At 42.0% G+C, this 17,567-nt stretch overlaps 3 protein-coding genes across 6 annotated transcripts in view; 1 reads left to right on the top strand and 2 right to left on the bottom strand.

Annotated features, from left to right (window-relative positions):
• LOC145552484 (platelet-derived growth factor subunit B-like) overlaps positions 1–16,838 on the bottom strand; it is a 59,651-nt gene extending 42,813 nt beyond the window's left edge. The window contains exon 1 of the mRNA XM_081609800.1: positions 16,769–16,838. The gene's annotated coding sequence lies outside the window, so the exon portion shown is untranslated. The remainder of the gene's footprint in view (positions 1–16,768) is intronic.
• Positions 161–17,567, top strand: part of LOC145552483 (uncharacterized) — a 90,399-nt gene continuing 72,992 nt past the window's right edge. For 2 of the 3 annotated variants that reach the window (XM_081609797.1, XM_081609799.1), the window contains exons 1-3: positions 161–4,852; positions 4,995–5,089; positions 5,192–5,244. In XM_081609797.1, coding sequence (XP_081465923.1) covers positions 4,844–4,852; positions 4,995–5,089; positions 5,192–5,244 — 157 coding nt within the window. In that variant the 5' untranslated portion in view covers positions 161–4,843. The remainder of the gene's footprint in view (positions 4,853–4,994; positions 5,090–5,191; positions 5,245–17,567) is intronic. The other variant, XM_081609798.1, reaches the window with a different exon arrangement.
• LOC103468546 (platelet-derived growth factor subunit B-like) lies at positions 6,336–16,780 on the bottom strand. 2 transcript variants are annotated; one of them, XM_081609792.1, is made up of 6 exons: positions 16,592–16,780; positions 12,912–13,002; positions 11,685–11,741; positions 9,913–10,106; positions 8,822–9,007; positions 6,336–7,924 (listed from the first exon to the last, which is right to left on the bottom strand). In XM_081609792.1, the coding sequence occupies exons 1-6, from the start codon at positions 16,658–16,660 to the stop codon at positions 7,889–7,891; spliced, it is 633 nt and encodes a 210-aa protein (XP_081465918.1). In that variant the 5' UTR covers positions 16,661–16,780; the 3' UTR covers positions 6,336–7,888. The 2 variants fall into 2 exon arrangements, with proteins under 2 accessions (XP_081465918.1, XP_081465919.1); XM_081609793.1 differs by lacking the exon at positions 16,592–16,780 and adding an exon at positions 13,733–15,953.

Raw genomic sequence — 17,567 nt, 5'->3', positions numbered from 1 at the left:
TTTTTTATATCAATTTTTCCATCAAGCTGTGTTTGCACATGTTTCAATTGATTTACACTCAAGCTTCCCCCTTTAACTTGAGGAAGCTACTTTCTTTCGTTAAATGTGAAAAAAGATTAAAAATACCAACTATCTGCCTTTTAGATAGCTACTTTCTTTCATTAAAGGTAAGAAAAGATTAATGAGTCCAGCTGTAATTTCCTTGCTTTTAAAGAAGGATAAAGACCCTTTGAGCTGCAGTTCATATCGCTTCTAAATACTGATGCAAAACTTCTTACAAAGATGTTGGCAAAACAAGTCGAACAGATTATCCCCACAATTGTCTCACCTGACCAGACGGATTTTGTTAAAAATCATCAATCCTTCTTTGATATCAGGCATTTGTTCAATATGTTGTATACTTCCACCCCGCCCGGTCACAACTGTGATGAGATTTTAATTTTGCTGAGAAACGTTTGACCAGGTGGAGTGAAACTGTATCTTTAAGACCTTGGAGATGTTTAATTTCGGCCCTAAATTTGTTTCATGGGTGAAGCTGATGTATTTGATGTATTTCTCATATTATGGCCTCGGCCCCAGACTCTGCCCTCTTTTGGGGCAGAGTCTCAGCGTCGGGGATGTACACCCGAGTTCTCAGCAAATAACAGCTCAAATCTCCCGAGCGCCAAAGAACAGTTATTCATTTTCAAAGAATTGTTGTTCATTCTTGCCATTAAACTCTTTAATCGTCTTTTCTACGTCTGAGTTTCTCCAGGTTAAAATGAAGCCTAGGCGGAAATTCAGGCTGGAAAACTCCTGCCTCACCTGCTCCACCCAATCGCTGCGTCATGCTCGCCGCCTCCAACCTGAGCGCCGGACCTCGATCCGGCGTGTTCAATCATCAATCAAGCTCCGCTTATATGCACCCACGCCGCCAGCCACTCTCCAGCCGTGCTCAACCCACCTCCACCCCCTTCTCCACCAGCATCATTCAGCTCTCCAAGACGTCATCCTTTTCCGACCTCCACCACCAGTGTCGGGCCCCGGGGGGAAGAGTATCTCTAATCAGTGTCTGGGATGTACACCCGAGTTCTCAGCAAATAACAGCTCAAATCTTCTGCCGGGGCCCGAGCGCCAAAGAACTGTTGTTCATTTTCAAAGAATTGTTGCTCATTCTTGCCATTAAACTCTTTAATCGTCTTTTCTACGTCTTGAGTTTCTCCAGGTTGAAGTGTGTTTCTAACTGAAGCATCAGAAGCATCCGTATGATGTTAACATTATGGACTAATGTTCATTTTAGGCTTTCAGTTTTAAAGGCCGACAATTTTTATTTTTAGCAGGAAGTGATGACACAATAAAGATTTTTTATAAAAACTGGAAAAATTGATGTACAAGTTGAAATGGAGTCTTGACAAAGAAGACTCTAGTCGCACCTGCCTCATCAATCAGCGCCTCCCTCTCTGCAACATGAACCTATCAGCGCCGGTCCAAACCTCACTCCAGCCAATCATCGTTTGGGCTCCAGTTCAAAAGGACCTTCACCCATGGCCTCCTCTGCTCACCAGCTGCGATCAATCCGTTCAGCCGCTCACCACAGCTTCTCAGTCAGCAATCTCAAAATATCCTTTTCTTCGTGATTCCCCGTTTTTCCACTCGTGATCCTGTAGTCATAAGGGCCGCCTAACTGCATGCTCGGCTCCTTCTCCTCAGTTGCAAGAGAATTTATCCTGACCCCGGCCTCAATCACTTCGAGCAGCTCCCGCCGCTCTCTCGCCTGACAGGGATTCACCGTTTCCTGCTCCTTCGCCAGAATCCATCTAGGCAAGCGGACATTTAATCCCACCATCAACATCCCCAGGCCGTCTCTCTTCACCTCAGGCCCTGGCACGAGCCGACCATGTCATCGTTTCCTCCCAGCTCATCGTCCATCTTCTCTCCATTTCACCATCGCCTTCCCACCGGTTCCCCGCTCTGAATCAGCCACATCAACAGCTTCTCTCCATCCGCATGGCTTCTGTCAGCCCGCTCTTCAGCACCTCCCCTCGGATCTCTCACGCTACGCCCGCCTCGGGCTGTCGGGGTAAGACGTAACCTTCGCATGTCTCATTCATGTTTCACAATGCTGTAAAGCGCAGGCTTTTAGTTAATCCCCTTCCCGATAGTAGCATCTCCCCTCCCCCACCGGCGAGCGCAAGTAGCTCTCCGGGCTCTTACAGCGTCTCCCACACAGTAGTAAATCTCCGTTATTTACCGTTATCAAGCTCTCGATAGCTACTTCTTGAGCTCAATTACGCCCTGCACTGAACTTCCTGCTCCTTTTCCCAGTCCCTTTCAAGTCTAGCAGCCGTGCTTATTCACGTCTATCTGCGCAGAGGGATTATTCATAAACAGCAGTCTTTTGCGCTCTGAGCTACTGAGAGCAGAGCAGCCGGATCATCAAGATTACCGCATTTTTCTCTCTGCTTCCATATTTGTTAACTTCGCAACCAATCGATGCTAGTGAATGAGATGCGCCGGCTGAAGAGAGGTTATCTGCACAGTCTGCGAGTCATAAATTATATTATTAGCCTAATTGTGACTCTCGCCTCGTTGCTAGGCAACATGCGCTAGGCGACATGCCCTTCAAGATCCCCCAAAATAGAAAAAATTACAAAAACAAAAAACAAGCCAACCAGGATGAGCGGAGGGGTGCGGAGAATCCACTTATGGGATCGGGCCATGCCACCAGCTGTGTCGCCTGTCAGCCAGGTGCCAGCCTGGCCGCCTGGGACACCATGAATATGGGGACAGAGGAGACAGCAGCGGCTGAAGGCAAACTCACAGTGAGAGGTGAAACGCAGAATGGCTGCAGCGGCGGCGAGAGGCGAAGATTTTGCAGCAAGTATCCCTTTATCTCAAACGGGAAAGGAAAGCCGCCTGGACCTTACCAAGCTTCGCCCAGAAACGCCCCTCGAAAGTCTCGCGTGACTGCATGTCTCACAAAAGCCGCTTAGTTTCTATGTGTAATTTAATTTTGACTGACTTTCTGCAGAGTATTTCTGAGTCGATTAGTTTAGCATTTCTACCGGATTTTCAAAAAATATCAGTCACGACAATGGACAAGGGAACCAACAAGTTCATGTCATCTTTTTTGGACGACATCAAGGTGTTTGAGCCACTCGATGCCTCCAAGATTGTGCGTGTCACAGCTAAATGCTACCGGTCGATGAGGAAAACAGCAGATTCTCACACCCTCAGCATAAATATAGCTGTGGACAAGATCACTGACGCCTATTGTTCTTGGAAGGCTGGGTAAGTTGGGCATTTATGGTTTTGAGGGTGATTGCTGTTGGCAAATGTTCGAATGAGCCTAGGCCTGATACACGGTACTCGGTGGCTAACACAATTAGCATGGCTAACACGATTACAGTTTAGTAAAAAGCCTTTTCAGGTAAAATAAAATCTTTAATGAATGTCAGATATGGTCCACATTGCATATTGATCTGTTCAGCTAACCTAAGACTGTAACAGATAGGCTTCAGGATGTAGAATTTGTATCGGTATTGCCATTATGCTGTACTTGGCTAAAAGGTTTTAATGGATAATGGATGTGTTTATTATTGACTCTCTTTTTCATTCACTAAACACAAAGAAAGCAAAGCAATAATACTTACACCAGCAGACACTCCTTTGTTCTTATTGATCCTACGATGGTTGAGCTGCAAATGCGGTCGTGCACAAGCTTTAATCCAAGCAAGACATTCCGTATCAAATTTTGGAAATCTGTGAATTTTAGTTCCACAAATACGATCAGGATACCTGACATCGCCTGTACAGATACCCCACTGACGGTGCAGAACCATTCTTTTTCGAGTCCTGACGCAAAAACTTTCTGCCGGTCTGCTAGTCCATAATGTACATAAGCATGTGTTTACTACAGTAGCTTGCGTTTGTGAGACGGTCAAGCACGTGGTAGGTGTGCTGTGACGTAAAATGGGCATTAGCCAATAAAATTGTCAGTGTGGCCCGCTTTTTTTTTTAAATATCCATTTTTCCATCAAGCTGTGTTTGCACGTTTCAATTTATTTACACTCAAGCTTTCCTCCTTTAACTTGAGGAAGCTACTTTCTTTCGTTAAATGTGAAAAAAGATTTAAAATACCCACTATCTGCCTTTTAGATGGCTACTTTCTTTCGTTAAATGTGAAAAAAGATTTAAAATACCCACTACCTGCCTTTAAGATAGCTACTTTCTTTCATTCAAGGAGAGAAAAGATTAATGTGTCCAGCTGTAATTTCCTTGCTTTTAAAGAAGGATAAAGACCCTTTGAGCTGCAGTTCATATCGCTTCTAAACACTGATGCAAAAATTCTTACAAAAATGTTGGCGAAACGAGTCGAACAGATTATCCCCCAACTGTCTCACCTGAGCAGACGGATTTTGTTAAAAATCGTCAATCCTTCTTTGATATCAGGCAGTTGTTCAATGTGTTGTATACTTCCGCCCAGCCCGGTCACAACTGTGATGAGATGCATGTTGGGCTTATGAGAAATTAGCACCACACACACACAAAGAACAGAGAGGAGATAAAACAAGCTGCAGTGGTAAAACTAAGCGTATGACCTTATGTCCTAAGGTGTCTGGCGTCCATTGCAAGTCAGCAAAACACCTGAGCCCTTCTGCTTATTGCAGGACTTTCACATTACTTGACAAAGTCCAGCTGTCTGGCAGAATACTGCCGCACACACACAAAAAACCCCTGCATCGAACAGATTCTGTTTACTCCACACTTATAATGCCTTATTAAAGGCTGCTGCAAAGTAGAGTGTGGGAAGCAGTAGAGATCGACAACATGGCGGACGGAGGACGGATATCAGGATGAAGCCATGAAGCCGGTATGTATTATGTACAGTCACTGCGTTGATTCCCGACTGTACAATGGCTGGTTGAGAATAATTTAAACTTATTTACTTATGTATTTTTGAGAAAGCGATATATTTGCTACAATATTTTTTAATTTTACATTTATTTCCACAGACACTCCACAGAATGGGAGTCACATTTGTGTCAATCAAAACTCTTCAGGAACGATCTGATGTCCGTGATGACGACAGAGATGCAACTGTGTGCGAGTATCTACTATTTTAGAATGTTGACATTTTATGCTCCAATATTGTTTTTGTACATAATGTAATTATGCTATGTATTGACAATACACAAAAAATGTTTTCCAGCTGCATCAAGGACCTACTGCCAGTCATGCAGATGTTGGTCAAGAAAGAAGCAGGTAAGATTTATTACTAATCTAGAGATGTCACAATTTCTTGAATGATTAAAGTACTGTGATTTAATAAAATCTATAAAAGAAAATCATCCAATTATAACTTTTCTCTTGACAAAAAGGCAATTTTTCAGTGAAAATGTTGAATTCATCATTTTTTCTTATCTAATAAAGATACTGGCTAAGACACAGCGCCCTTTAACAATACATCTTTTTTATTTTGTATGATAAATAGCATCAGCTGTGGTAGTTTTATTCTTCTGTGTCTGAGCCAAATGAAGGCGAACATGTTGGACAGTGTCTCCAGTTAGTCAGCATCTAAATATCTACTCCATTAAACATGGACATTGAGAGAATGTCAAACTAATAGTTTGGAGTGAAAACCTTATGAGTAAAGACCGGGAAAAAAGAAGTTTGCACCCGGACCTTCACTTCATGGCAGAACTGCCGTTTCTGGTTGTTCTGCCAACCTGAAATGACGACCCCTAAACACTGCATGAAATTTAGTTTATTTCTTCTGAAGTAAAATACAGGAAGGGTTAAGATCAACGTACAAACTTTTAAATAATTCCAAAGCCTCAAAGCTTTCAGAAAGCTCCAAGGAAATTATTTTAGGTGTTTTTGAACATTTGTGCCATTTTGGATCTGGTTCAATTCAGCGGCGCATTAATGACTGGAGTGACACTATTGAATAGATTGAAGTGAACCGGCTGTGTGAATCCTGTCATCATCTCTTGTCCTAACAGCAACAACAAAGGCACTTATGAGTGATTAGAAAGGATAACTTGAAATATAGTGCCACATTTGGGATGGGGCACCGTAATACAGAGGAAAAACTGATGTGTTTCATGAATTTAGCTGCATTGTGATAGAATATTGAAGTATCCACGAAGTTAACGTCAAGCTGTTAATATTGTTTGGTTGAGAAAATCGTGTTAAAGATGGTGCCTGCTCATATGTAACAAAACAAACCATCACCATAACATGCTAGCATGTAGCATTATAAAAATGATGCTACACGCTAGCATGTTAATTTGGGAATAAGTCACTGCAATGAAATTAAAAATGATGAAACACAAATAAAAACAAAAACCAAATATGATTTCCAGCTCAATTTAAAGATTTTTATAATCATATGAAAATAGGCAAACATTCTCTTTTCACGATTGCATATATTAAATCAGACAGAAATCAGTAATAGTTGTAAATTGGCATGAAGAACACAGGCCAAGATTGTCAATAACTTAAGATGCTTGTCTGACGGTGGATTACTGGACACAGCAGTACGATTAGACAAGTCATTAAAAATAAAGGCAAATATTCACAAAAATAACATAAAAAAAGTTTTAAAAGTTTAAATGCATGGCCTTATGAATTCATCTCAAAGAAATTTAAACCAATGTGTTGCAACATCTTACAGAAGAGCTTAGAGAGAGCAGATTTATTAATTTTACTAGGTTCAATTCAGAGAGGAAGGTTGAGAAAACATATTTCTAAAGCTGTTTTGAGAAATACGTCTGAGATAAATAACAGAAGTGTTGACTTGTGCACACAGCACCACTAATTTAGACACAGAAAACAACCATTCACACATTTTCTGCACTAAGAAATTTAACATCTGACTGGGAGGTCATGGCGAGTTTGGGCACCATTAACAATTTGTTTCTGTTCTAAGCCATAAATCTACACAAATCTTTTAGAAAATTTCAGTCTCTGCATGTCTTCTTGGCAGTATTTCTATAGAACATGAATCCACAGTAAAGACAAATAAATAAGAAACGTAGCGCACAGTCCGCTCACATGTATATCTATAGCATTGATTCTGCAACAGAGTTTGTGTTGGTTACTTCCAAAATTATCCACACACTCAAACTTTTTCCACACTTTGTCACATTAACACCACAAACTTTGATCAACTTTATTCTGATTTCATGCGACAAACGCAAAGCAGTGCACAGTGATTAAGTGGAAGGAAATGGACAGAGGTTTGGATTTTTCTTCCAAAAATGTTTTTTGATTTGTAAAAGAAAATTCAAATCATATTTCACTTTCAATCTGCTTCTGAATTATGCACTACTTTGTGTTTCTCTGTTATAGAAATTCAAAGAAATTACACTGAAGTTTGTGATTACGAAACAGTGGAAACTAGTCGGGTTATAAATACGATTGCAATGCGATTTAGATGCTGATTTTGTTTGCTGATCACGTGTGTGTGCGTGTGTGTGTGTGTTATTCCAGTGTTTGCAATGAGTGAAATATAATTACACACGGTTAAAGAAAAAAAGAGATCATGATTGATTTTGCAAGTTGATGATCAATATCACTCTGAAAATTTCTGCCCGTTTTGCGGTCTCATTCTGATTGTCTTAAAGATTACGCAACTCATCATTTTTAGCAAAACGGTTAAATCCACTTTTGTTAACGTTTTAATCAATTATTCTTTACGTTTCACCTTGCCAGTGGTATTACAACGTCTTCCAAAAAGAAACCTCCCATACAGCCTTGGTTGTCGTCATTGAAGTGCAGCATCTCTCTTTCATGATATCTAAGCAAGGATCCACAGAAATTGCACTATTTTCCGCAGCTGTACAGCGATGCCTCTTCGGTCCCACACAGTCGCATCTTTATCCGTCTTTGGGACTTTGAACTGTCAAATGAGGGAAGCTTTCTCCTGAGCAGGTCCGTCCTGAAAAAAATAGTTTGCTGTGTGTTATGGTACATTTTCAATGTGGCAAAAACAACAGAGAAAAGTGTCAGTACGGCTACAATCTGTCTTGTAAGAGAGATATGCTCAAATTACTTTCGACTACGTTTCATTTTAAAGCGTCTAAAAATTGAGAAATGTTTAATGATTTTAGAGAAGTGGTTCTAAATCTATCTTAAGTACAAAAAGAACCAGAATCAAAAATATTTTGACTCCAATCATTTCCACTTTTCTGCCACTTCTTGCAGTTTAATCCCACCCAGCACCTGATCACTGCGTTCTCTAACAGTAGCAGCTTTCTCTACCAATAGGAGAAACAAAACCTGTCAAGAAATCCAACAAAAGGCATTTTTTTAACATTACCGTGCTACAGTAAGACCAGTCTGCCTTCTAGCTACCTCTGTTCATGTGTTCCTGCACAATGAAGCTGCCAAAGCAGAACCAGCCAGTGACAGTAGCACTGCTGGTTATAACGGACCACGGCTCACGTCGACCCCCCACTCCACACCTACTCACCCACTCAACTTTGTGACAACCTTTCTAGACATAAAAGTCAAACTCCAGGCTGCCTCTTCTTCACATGAATCACACAGAGGAGGAAGGAAGGAAACTCAGGCCTCACTGATTTGTAAAAGAGTCTGCAGTGTTTACGTCACACGTCGACTCGCAGGATAATCGTTTGATTGGGTTTGATCGCATCTGCTGGAAGCAAACCCAATCTAAGACCACCCGTCAGATTCTGAAGCAGCGAAAAGGAGCTCATGCTAACATCAGATGTTCAGAGATTACAGTAAAACTGATTAATGCATTCTGTACCCTAGTTATTAATGTTAAACCTTTAATCCGGATGATGGAGAACGCGCAGAGTAAAATTCGTACCTGTCCTTGCGCCGGTGCCGGGCCGAGGATCTGATGTCGATGCAGGTGGCTGTGCAGCCTGTGAGTGTCTCTCTTCTTGAGCAGAGCGGGGCTCGGCGAAAGCTGACATGTGCAATCCATGTGATCCACGACCGACACCACAACCTTAGCAAAAGTGGGTCTTTCATTGAACACGATCTTTGTGACCTGGAGAGGTTGAGAAGAAGAAGACGGGAGTCACTGGGCGGTACTCCGAGTTAAAGAAAATAAATAAAAAAACGTCTTGTGGGAACGCTATGACAAATGTATGCTTTTATGTACTCAAAAAGGAGCTGTTGCTAGGCAACAAATGGAGGTTAAATAACCAGAGCTGCAATTTTTGTTGCTTGTCAGAGTGAACTACTTGAAAAGCACAGAGAAATAAGATGCAGAGCAAGTCTTTACATTTTATGCGTCTGATTCACCTCGTCAGTGTTTGGTTGGCTGTAAACTAAAAATCTTACTTTTTTTCAGTCAATGAATGCAACATGTATAAGCACTAACGGCAAAACACTCTTTTATGTGGAAGTTGTTACCGAAGGAAGATGACTCAAGCTAAACTAATTTCAATTTTTGTCAGGTGATCTTTATGAAAATCTTTGGGGGTTTTTATAATTAAACACCTGTTGATACATTTTTAAATTTATGTAGAAAGTTACAAAAAATGTTTTGCTATGAATTACAGTTGTTATTCTTAATTACTTTCAGATAAGCTCAAAATTTCTAATAGTCCAGAGGGAGTTAATGGTGACGGCAAGAAGGCCTTCCAACATCACCAAAGATAAAGCGTCAAAAACCTGCTGAAATATGCAAAAAGCAATCATGAAACAGCTGTAATTGCTCTAAATCTAAAATTTTTTTCTACTCATGATCAAAAACGCTGCATGTAACAACAAAATGCTTCTTTCTCATTGTTTTATTATCTTTTGGGAGATACCTGTCATTTATATCAGAAACAAACGTCTTAAATCAAAGGGAAATAATTGAACATCTAAGTCTGTTTGGGACAGGAACCAACTTTGGGTTTAACTCTTTCTACTTACTAATCGTTACGACCAAACCTGCTCATTTACCTCCACATTTCTGGTGTTTGTGGCATTGGAAACGCACTGTGTGTTCCTGACCCTACAGCAGCCAGAGCAGCGCTGGACTTCCTCGCACGGCGGCCACAGTAGAAAGTTGGCGTTGTTGCGGTCCACCATGTCTCTGGTGAGATCGACCACTTCTGTGCGAAGTTTACATTGTGCCCGCTGGGCGTGCGGAGGGTCTGAGGGAGCAAACACTACATGCTAAGGCGTCAGCAGCACGTTTGATGAGCCAGATAATGCGTACTTCTCTGCCCGAGAGTTTGAATTTTTCTGTTGTGGACACACAAGGACGTGTATTGAAAAGCAGAAACACTGAGTAGTAGAGATATGCCAATCAGGTTTTTTCCTGCCGATGCCGATCACCAATACCGATCACATAATTATTTTTTTTTAATCATAAACACCACCGGTTACATTATGTGGAAAAAGGAACCATGAATTCACCTTAATTTAGACAAAAACTTGTTTTTAATAAATTTTTCCAAGATGAAAACTAAATAAAACAGGCATTGTGCAAATTGTACTGCTATTGGTAATACTATCTTTAACAGACTGATAACATATGAAGGCTCTCAAGAGGTTAAATAATGCAAAGAGCCAAAATAAAACCTCTCAACATTGCCAAAAAAATTCAAGCTTAAAACTTAACATTCAAAGGCAAATACAGGATCCATTACAATAAACAATCCTGAGTTACTGAATGAAAACTTCCTGATAGCATGGCGGCTAGCTGATTACTGCTAGTTCTGAGTGGCTGTTTCTGACTGAGCGGAGTAATTATGCAGAACAGGGAGGAGATTGATTATTTTTTTAGAGATTATTTGTCTCATGTTAGGACAGCGAAAGTTTTAATGTAAAATGTATTTTTTTTTAAGTTAGATGCTGCAGCTTTAAACAGAGGTTCGGTGTGAGAGTCACTACCAAGTGGAGCAGAAGCGGCACTTCGTCTGTCAAATAGTACTACCTGTAGCGCGTAGCAGCGGTTCAACAGCAAGAGCAGAACCAGCGTTTTGCATCGCAGCTCAAAGACTTAAATAATTTTGAGGGGTTATTTGTTTAGCTTTTTGACCGTCATGCTAATCCAGCTGCAGGTAAAGCAGCTGTGTGCTGCTTTACCTGCTATCTGATCCTCCATATGTCTTTTTTATCGCAGTGAGCCTCGATGTAACCAAACTCTGTCAAGTATGTGATTGTTTTTATGTTGTATTAGTTTCATTGTGTTGATGCATTTTGACGTGCTTCTATTTTCCGCCGCAACACGCAAACTTTCCCATTCACTCAGTGTGTTATAGTTCCACATCGCTTAGTATTTGTTGCTGCGCGTTTGCGCAGTGTGAAGGAAAGAGGAGACGAGCTGCACAGGCAGGTTGAGAAATGAGATGCAGTTGATCGGTATCGGCAACAAGAGGCAATGATTGGCGATCACCGATCATGCACTTTTTCAGGGAAATCGGTCGATTATGATCGGTGGCCCATCGATCGGCACACCTCTACTGAGTAGGTTTTATTCAAAGATGAGCAAAGGCAGGTTGTAAATCAGCGTCTGGAAATTTTGAGTTCTGCTTCAAGAGAACAACGACAAAAAGGTTAACGGGAAAAGATTTTCCCTCTGTCACAAAAACTATTAATCATCTCCCAGACGGACTGGCAGAGCGTTCTTTAGCCAACATAACGAGTTTCCTAAGAGGACAAACAACGCAGAAATTTGTAAAAGGAAAAAAAAAATCACAACAACCAAATAAAGAGGTTTGGCTCACTGGGGCTGCGTGGAAGTCTGTGACCTCCGTTGGCTGCAGAGTTAGCTTCCTCCTCATCTGAGACAGCAACACAAACATCATTTATGCCATTAGAAGAAGATAAATAAAACGCTGACTGTGCACAGAAACCAGGGGTGGAGCGGTCATGGTACGCTACGGTTTCAAAATGTCTTGTTTTAATGTTTTTGTTTTATTTTCTTTAACCTTTACCATTTTAGTCCCATTGAGATCAAATATCTTTTTTATGAGGAAGACCTGGCCAAGACATAAACTTAATATAAACGTTTTTGTAGTTTAAACTCCTCCTAGTACAGAAAGGGCAGAAGTAACTGTGGGGTGTTTTTTCCAGCTGTGTAGAGCAGAGAGTCAATGTGGTGCTGCCCCTCCCCCACCCATTGCTGTGCACTGCCTGCAAGCTGGCTAAGAAAAAAACTGTAAAAATGGAAAGTTTGGACACATTTCCATTAATGGAAAACCTGTGACTCTTGCTAAGATCAAACTTTTTTAAAAGTTAAGATGCAACAGGTGTGAAACAACTGAGAAGCTGGAGCAACTAATTAACCAGCTGACGTCAGCTCACCGTAAGAGCACAACAATCAGGTTTATCCTCCTGACACTGATCAGCACTACACTGATCTGTTATTTATGGAACCTCAACTACATTTAATCAACCTGAGCTAAAAATCTAAAATATTTAAGTGAATCTACACTAATGCTGTGTGTTTAGTTAAATAAATTGTCCAATTTTGACTCAATTAGGCTCCAAATGTTCACAAACATTACATAATCATCAAAAAAACTAATAAAATTATATACTGTAATTATTCCAAGATGTTCAGCTTTGTGAGTATGCTCTTATTTTGAAATGTCCCCTGACTCTTATGCTTTGATGCGGGTGATGTTTTGAAAAATCAAAGCCAGTAAAGTATGACAGGAGAGGAGAAATAGCCGCACCCGACCGTTCGTTTGTGTGTATTGACAGGTGATGTGTCAGGGATGTGCAAAAACTTTATAAAACATTTTGTTTTTGTATAAAAATCTAAAAATAAATCACATGAAAATGAAGGATCTCAAGGGATGTTGTTGCTCAGTTGAAGTGCATCACTGGATTTTGATGCCAGATTACTAAAGAGTTTTGCTTCCTCTTCAATCTTAAAATTGATTTAAACTGATTCCATGTGTCTGTAAGATGGAAAAGAAAGAAAAACCAAAGCTTTGGGTCTTTACCTACGGAGTCAGTGAGCAGCTGCTGGAGGTCCTCTATGGAGTTGATGGGGCTGTTTCTAACCAGCTCCACCAGCGCTGCAGGCAGAGGGTCCTCCTCAGACACAAACAGGAAAAAAATCAGACCAAATAACAAACAACTAGTGCAAAACCAGAAAAACAGACAGAATGTATTCAGAAGCTCATATGAGCTTAAAAAAATAAAAAATTCAGTAGGCGATGGGAAAAAACCGCAGCACTTCCGCGACTACGATTATAATGTTTGTTTAAGCCTCTAAACAAACATTTCCAGAGTATCACACCAGAAACCACAGAACGGCTCCACTTTGTGATTCTAGAGATTTGACTGTGGGTTTAACCCCCCTTCCTTTCCCTCCTTGGTCATTAATGGGCAAGAGACAGCCTGCAAGGGAGGGGGGAATTAACCAAAGCAGACACACAATGGCCACTAAGAGCAGGGTGAATGACTATTGGCGTTGTGTCCTCTCATCTGCTAACATTTAGGGGTCAAAGGAGCAGGCGAGGAGTCAGGAAGTGGGGGAAGGAGTGATACAGAGAGAGGATGAGAGAAGGGAGGTGCATCTGGATAAAAAAGAGAAGAGGAGGGATAATAGATGAGTAGGAGAGAGGCTGAAATGGATGAGAATCTTTGGCTTAAATGGGGTTTGAAAAGCTAATTTTAAACAAGCTGCAAACTGCGATTAAAGCTGTAATGAGTTCAGTGCTGAATGTGTAACAGACTACTTTCATTCAGAACATAACAAACCCCAGCAGCTAGCAGCTATCCATACATGAACACGCACTCTCTCTCGCCCTGCGCTCACCATTCTCCCATCGACATCCGCCCTCCGCCTCCCTCAATTATTGGTCGGCTTCCCGGGGAGGCAGCAGGGGAAATGCCCGCTGTATTCCACTCGCATCCCTTTCCACCGGCTCCACCGATGCCCCTGAGGACTCATCACGATTATATCCCCCTCTCTGCCGACGGAGCACGCCAGCCGGCTCGGCTAATTGTGTCTGACGGTAATTACAGGGTCTGTGCCTTTTGTTGGCCGTGGTGCTTGCTGTCGCTGCAATTTGTGTCCGAGCAGGAAATATTAAATAAACACCTTCTGCTCTGGTAAACAAACCGATGCGGAGTGGGCCGCCACAAATTGTAAACACGCGCTAACTGTGGTGAGTGTGGAAACGGGGATGAATAGGACAGCAGATGTCAATGAAACGTCTGGTTTATAGGTGAATTTTATGAGATGGCTGCACACCAAACTCTACAAGTTCAGTCCCTCCATCCTCACTGAAGTCTAAACTTTCTCTCAGGTTGACGGGGATTTTATTTGGTGAGGCAACATTGTAAAACAGAATGTAACAGAGGAGGGATACACGCATTTTTTTTAAACTAAAAATTGTATTAAAAAGATGCTTAGGATTTGCCCAGAGCCCCAGTAGTCAACTCTTTGTAAGACAAACTTTCACTTACCACTGTACACAAACTAACCTTAGCCCTCACCTGAATATTCCTAACTATATTCTCAATTGGACCTAGGTTTGTACTTTGACTGGGCCGTTCTTGCACATAAACATGCTTGGATCCGATTCAGAAATGCCCAACTCGGCTCCTCCAAAGCCTCTGTCAGTTTTCTGCATTTGCTCGAGTTCTTCAGAGGCCTTCGTTGGATTCAGGCAACATCTAAAGATCCAATAAATTGTTTATAAATCTATAAAGTATCTAACAAAAATATACATCCGGGTCCATTTATGAACTAGGACAAAATGTGAAAAGATACTCCCAAAATAAACCTTCAGATTAACCCGTCTAATAAACGGTTTCTGTCAATCACATGGCATTCTTCTAAATTGTCCTTCCTTCCCACAAGACAAACTATATTCTGCTGCAGATCTGCAGCCATCTAAGTCTAAAAGAAACCCCCCCCCCAAAAAACACCAATTTTGTCATAAACCAGTCGTTATCGCCTGAACGCCATCCCATCTCCCTGCGGACGCCCTGAGGAGTCCCAGGTACAGGCAGCGGCTGCAGCTCCAAAGGAGGAGGAGGGAGAACATCTAATCGTAGATAATTATGGGGGTCGAATTTGCTGGCGGCAGCCGCAGCACATGTGGGAGGTTTCACATGCAGGCCCAGAGAGCGTGCCAACACGTGCGCGACAGAGCAGTGTGCAAACGATCGGCAGTTCAGTTCATCCCGCTGTCACAGTTCAGTTTACCTCTCAGCTCGGATGCCTGGCGCAAGAACGACTTTGAACATTTCAAGCTTTTACCCAGAACACATTAGATAGTTTGCAAACTTTCTCTTTGAGTTGCAGAGCGCATGGCGGTGTTCGTGTCCCAGCTGCAAATCCTTGATCTTTTAAAATTAGACCCGGGGAATTCCTGGCTGTATACCTCAAAGCTTTAGCAACTTTCCCCCATAAAGCACTGTCAGATTTGAAATTTCCTTTTCTGTGTGATGCCAATTTCCTTTTCTGTGTGATGCCAGCTAAATGACAGAAAATGAGAAGACGGCTTGATGACAGGAAGCTGAAGTCATCCCTCACAGATCAAACGTCTACCTTTTTGGGAGGCTCTCAAAGAGACGGTGGACTGTACGCATTTACATTCACCTCATGAATGCTTCTTGTTTTGTTTACATCAGGATAACAGAGTGCGTATCGCCACCTCCCATGGCCGACTAGGTTGATTTGTACTTCAGCCCAGTTTAGATTTCGAGGTCAGTGGCACAGGCTAATCGTTGTGGAGAGGACTCGCCTTGTTCAGATGAAATCTGCAAGCGGAAGCAGAACGGCTGATAAAATCCAATCCGATTTCATCAGCAGAGAAATTTTTGCCTGTTTTTTCTTTTATTTCTGGTCAAGCCTCACTTGACCTACATAGGACCCCTGGTGTGTTTTGGGTTTCCTGTTTGAACAGAGCTGATGGTCAGATTTCACCCATCTCTCTCTCTTTCTGATTGGTTTGTGGAGAAAACATGCTCTACAGATTTGTGCTGTAATGAAGCAACTGTTAAATGAAAATGGAAACAAAAAGTTAAATAGGGCGAACTTTGGTCTTCACAGAACGACGTCACAGCTCGATGGTGCTACATCTGGATCAGATACACTTTTTGTGCTGATGGGACATAAGCTGGATGGCTTCAACCAAACACAGAACCAGATTGTTGGGTTACAGAGGAGACATACAGAAACCTGATTATAGCTCCATTTTGAACCATGCAACAACCTGAACCTCCTTTTGTAGGTGCGAAATTACCTTAAGGTTTACATTCAATCAGTTTTAATGCAGCTTGATGAGGAAAACAAAAATAAAAATCTTGTGTTTTGAGCTGGACGTGTGTGCAGTATTGTATTTGTGTGTGTTTCTTGTTTCCCTGTGTTTTCCCCCTGGCTCTGGTGGTAAACTTGCTCTATAAACTGGTTAGTCACATATTCTTGTTGAAACAGGTGCACTAAATCGAAATATTTTATATAAACAAGACATAAAGTTTAACCTATTTCATGAGGTTGCTGGCGCCATACATGGAAAGCGGTGACAAATATTAATATTGGGCTAACATATATTATCGTATATCTCAATAATACAGTTCTAAAGAAAAGTTTAATGTGTAGCTAAGTTTTCTGATAGGTGTCGGTAAACTTTTACTGGTGATTTTTATTTCCATTTTTACTTACCTCGGCCACGCCAAACCGCACACACGCCGCCAGCATCGCGAGCAGCAGCAGCTGGACCCACGAGCTCATCTTGCTGTCCAGCCTCGAGCCTCTCCAACGGACCGGGAATTTATGGAGGCGCGAGCAAGCCTCTCTCCTCAGCTCGGCGCGCGGAGGGGAGGATGAGGAGGATGAGGAAGGAGACAGCGGCTCGGCTCGCGGAGCTGTGCGCGCCTGTGAGCTCCGTCCCGTTGCCAGCAGAGTGGAGAAGAGCTAGAAGGCGCTCCAAGCTCTTCCTTTCTACTCTTTAGAAAGTAAATCCTCATGCTCAGAGTTGTAGTTTGCGCTCTTATACTTCTTCCAAGGAGTCTTATCAGTGAGCAAAGTGCTACGTGGCTTCTGCCCTGGACCAGCTTGATTACGCGGTGGTGGTGCTGTTGCTGCTGTGAGGAAGGGCTGGCTCCCAGCAGACCCTAATACTCGACTTTTTCCTCTCTGTCTCTCTCTTTCCCGCCCCCTGCCTGAAGAAAAGGCCACAATCCGCCTGCAAATCAGCGACATCATGGTGGATACGCAGCAGTCGCTCTCAGTCTTAATTTATGGAAATACACTCCTGATCAAAATCTTAAGACCAGTCTAAAAATTGCAAGAATTTGCATTTTGATCTTAAGAAGGTTCTAAGTAGAGCTTCACAATTTTAAAAGAAGAAATCAGTGTAAGAGACAAAAACTTTTGAGCGGGGATTTAAATGAAAACTGCATTTCAACCTGGAGAGACTCACGCACAGAGAGAGAGAGAGAGCGGTATTAGAAAGTTTAATTGACAAATGAAAGTCTATGGCGCTCAGACCCAGGAGGAAGACGCTTCGCTGAAAACTGCTGTCAGAGAGAATGAGCCACTGTGTATGAAAATTAGAGACGTCTTCCCCCAAAAAATAAACTAAGGTGACCAAGCCGGTGCCAAAGGCTAGGGAAACTAAGGTGGGAGATCAAGTATG

Source organism: Poecilia reticulata, chromosome 8 (assembly GCF_904066995.2).
Source record: "Poecilia reticulata chromosome 8, P_reticulata-male-v2, whole genome shotgun sequence".
Classification (NCBI taxonomy): domain Eukaryota; kingdom Metazoa; phylum Chordata; class Actinopteri; order Cyprinodontiformes; family Poeciliidae; genus Poecilia; species Poecilia reticulata.
Note: the sequence above shows the minus strand (reverse complement) of the source record. Positions and strands in the feature narration are given on the sequence as shown.

Coding starts and splice junctions, on each gene's coding strand:
- LOC103468546 (XM_081609792.1), bottom strand. CDS start 16,660: ATGAGCTCGTGGGTCCAGCTGCTGCTGCTCGCGATGCTGGCGGCGTGT. Junction 11,742..12,911: donor GCTGCTCACTGACTCCGTAG/GTAAAGACCCAA, acceptor TTGCTGTCTCAG/ATGAGGAGGAAGCTAACTCT. Junction 9,008..9,912: donor CAAACACCAGAAATGTGGAG/GTAAATGAGCAG, acceptor CAACCTCTCCAG/GTCACAAAGATCGTGTTCAA.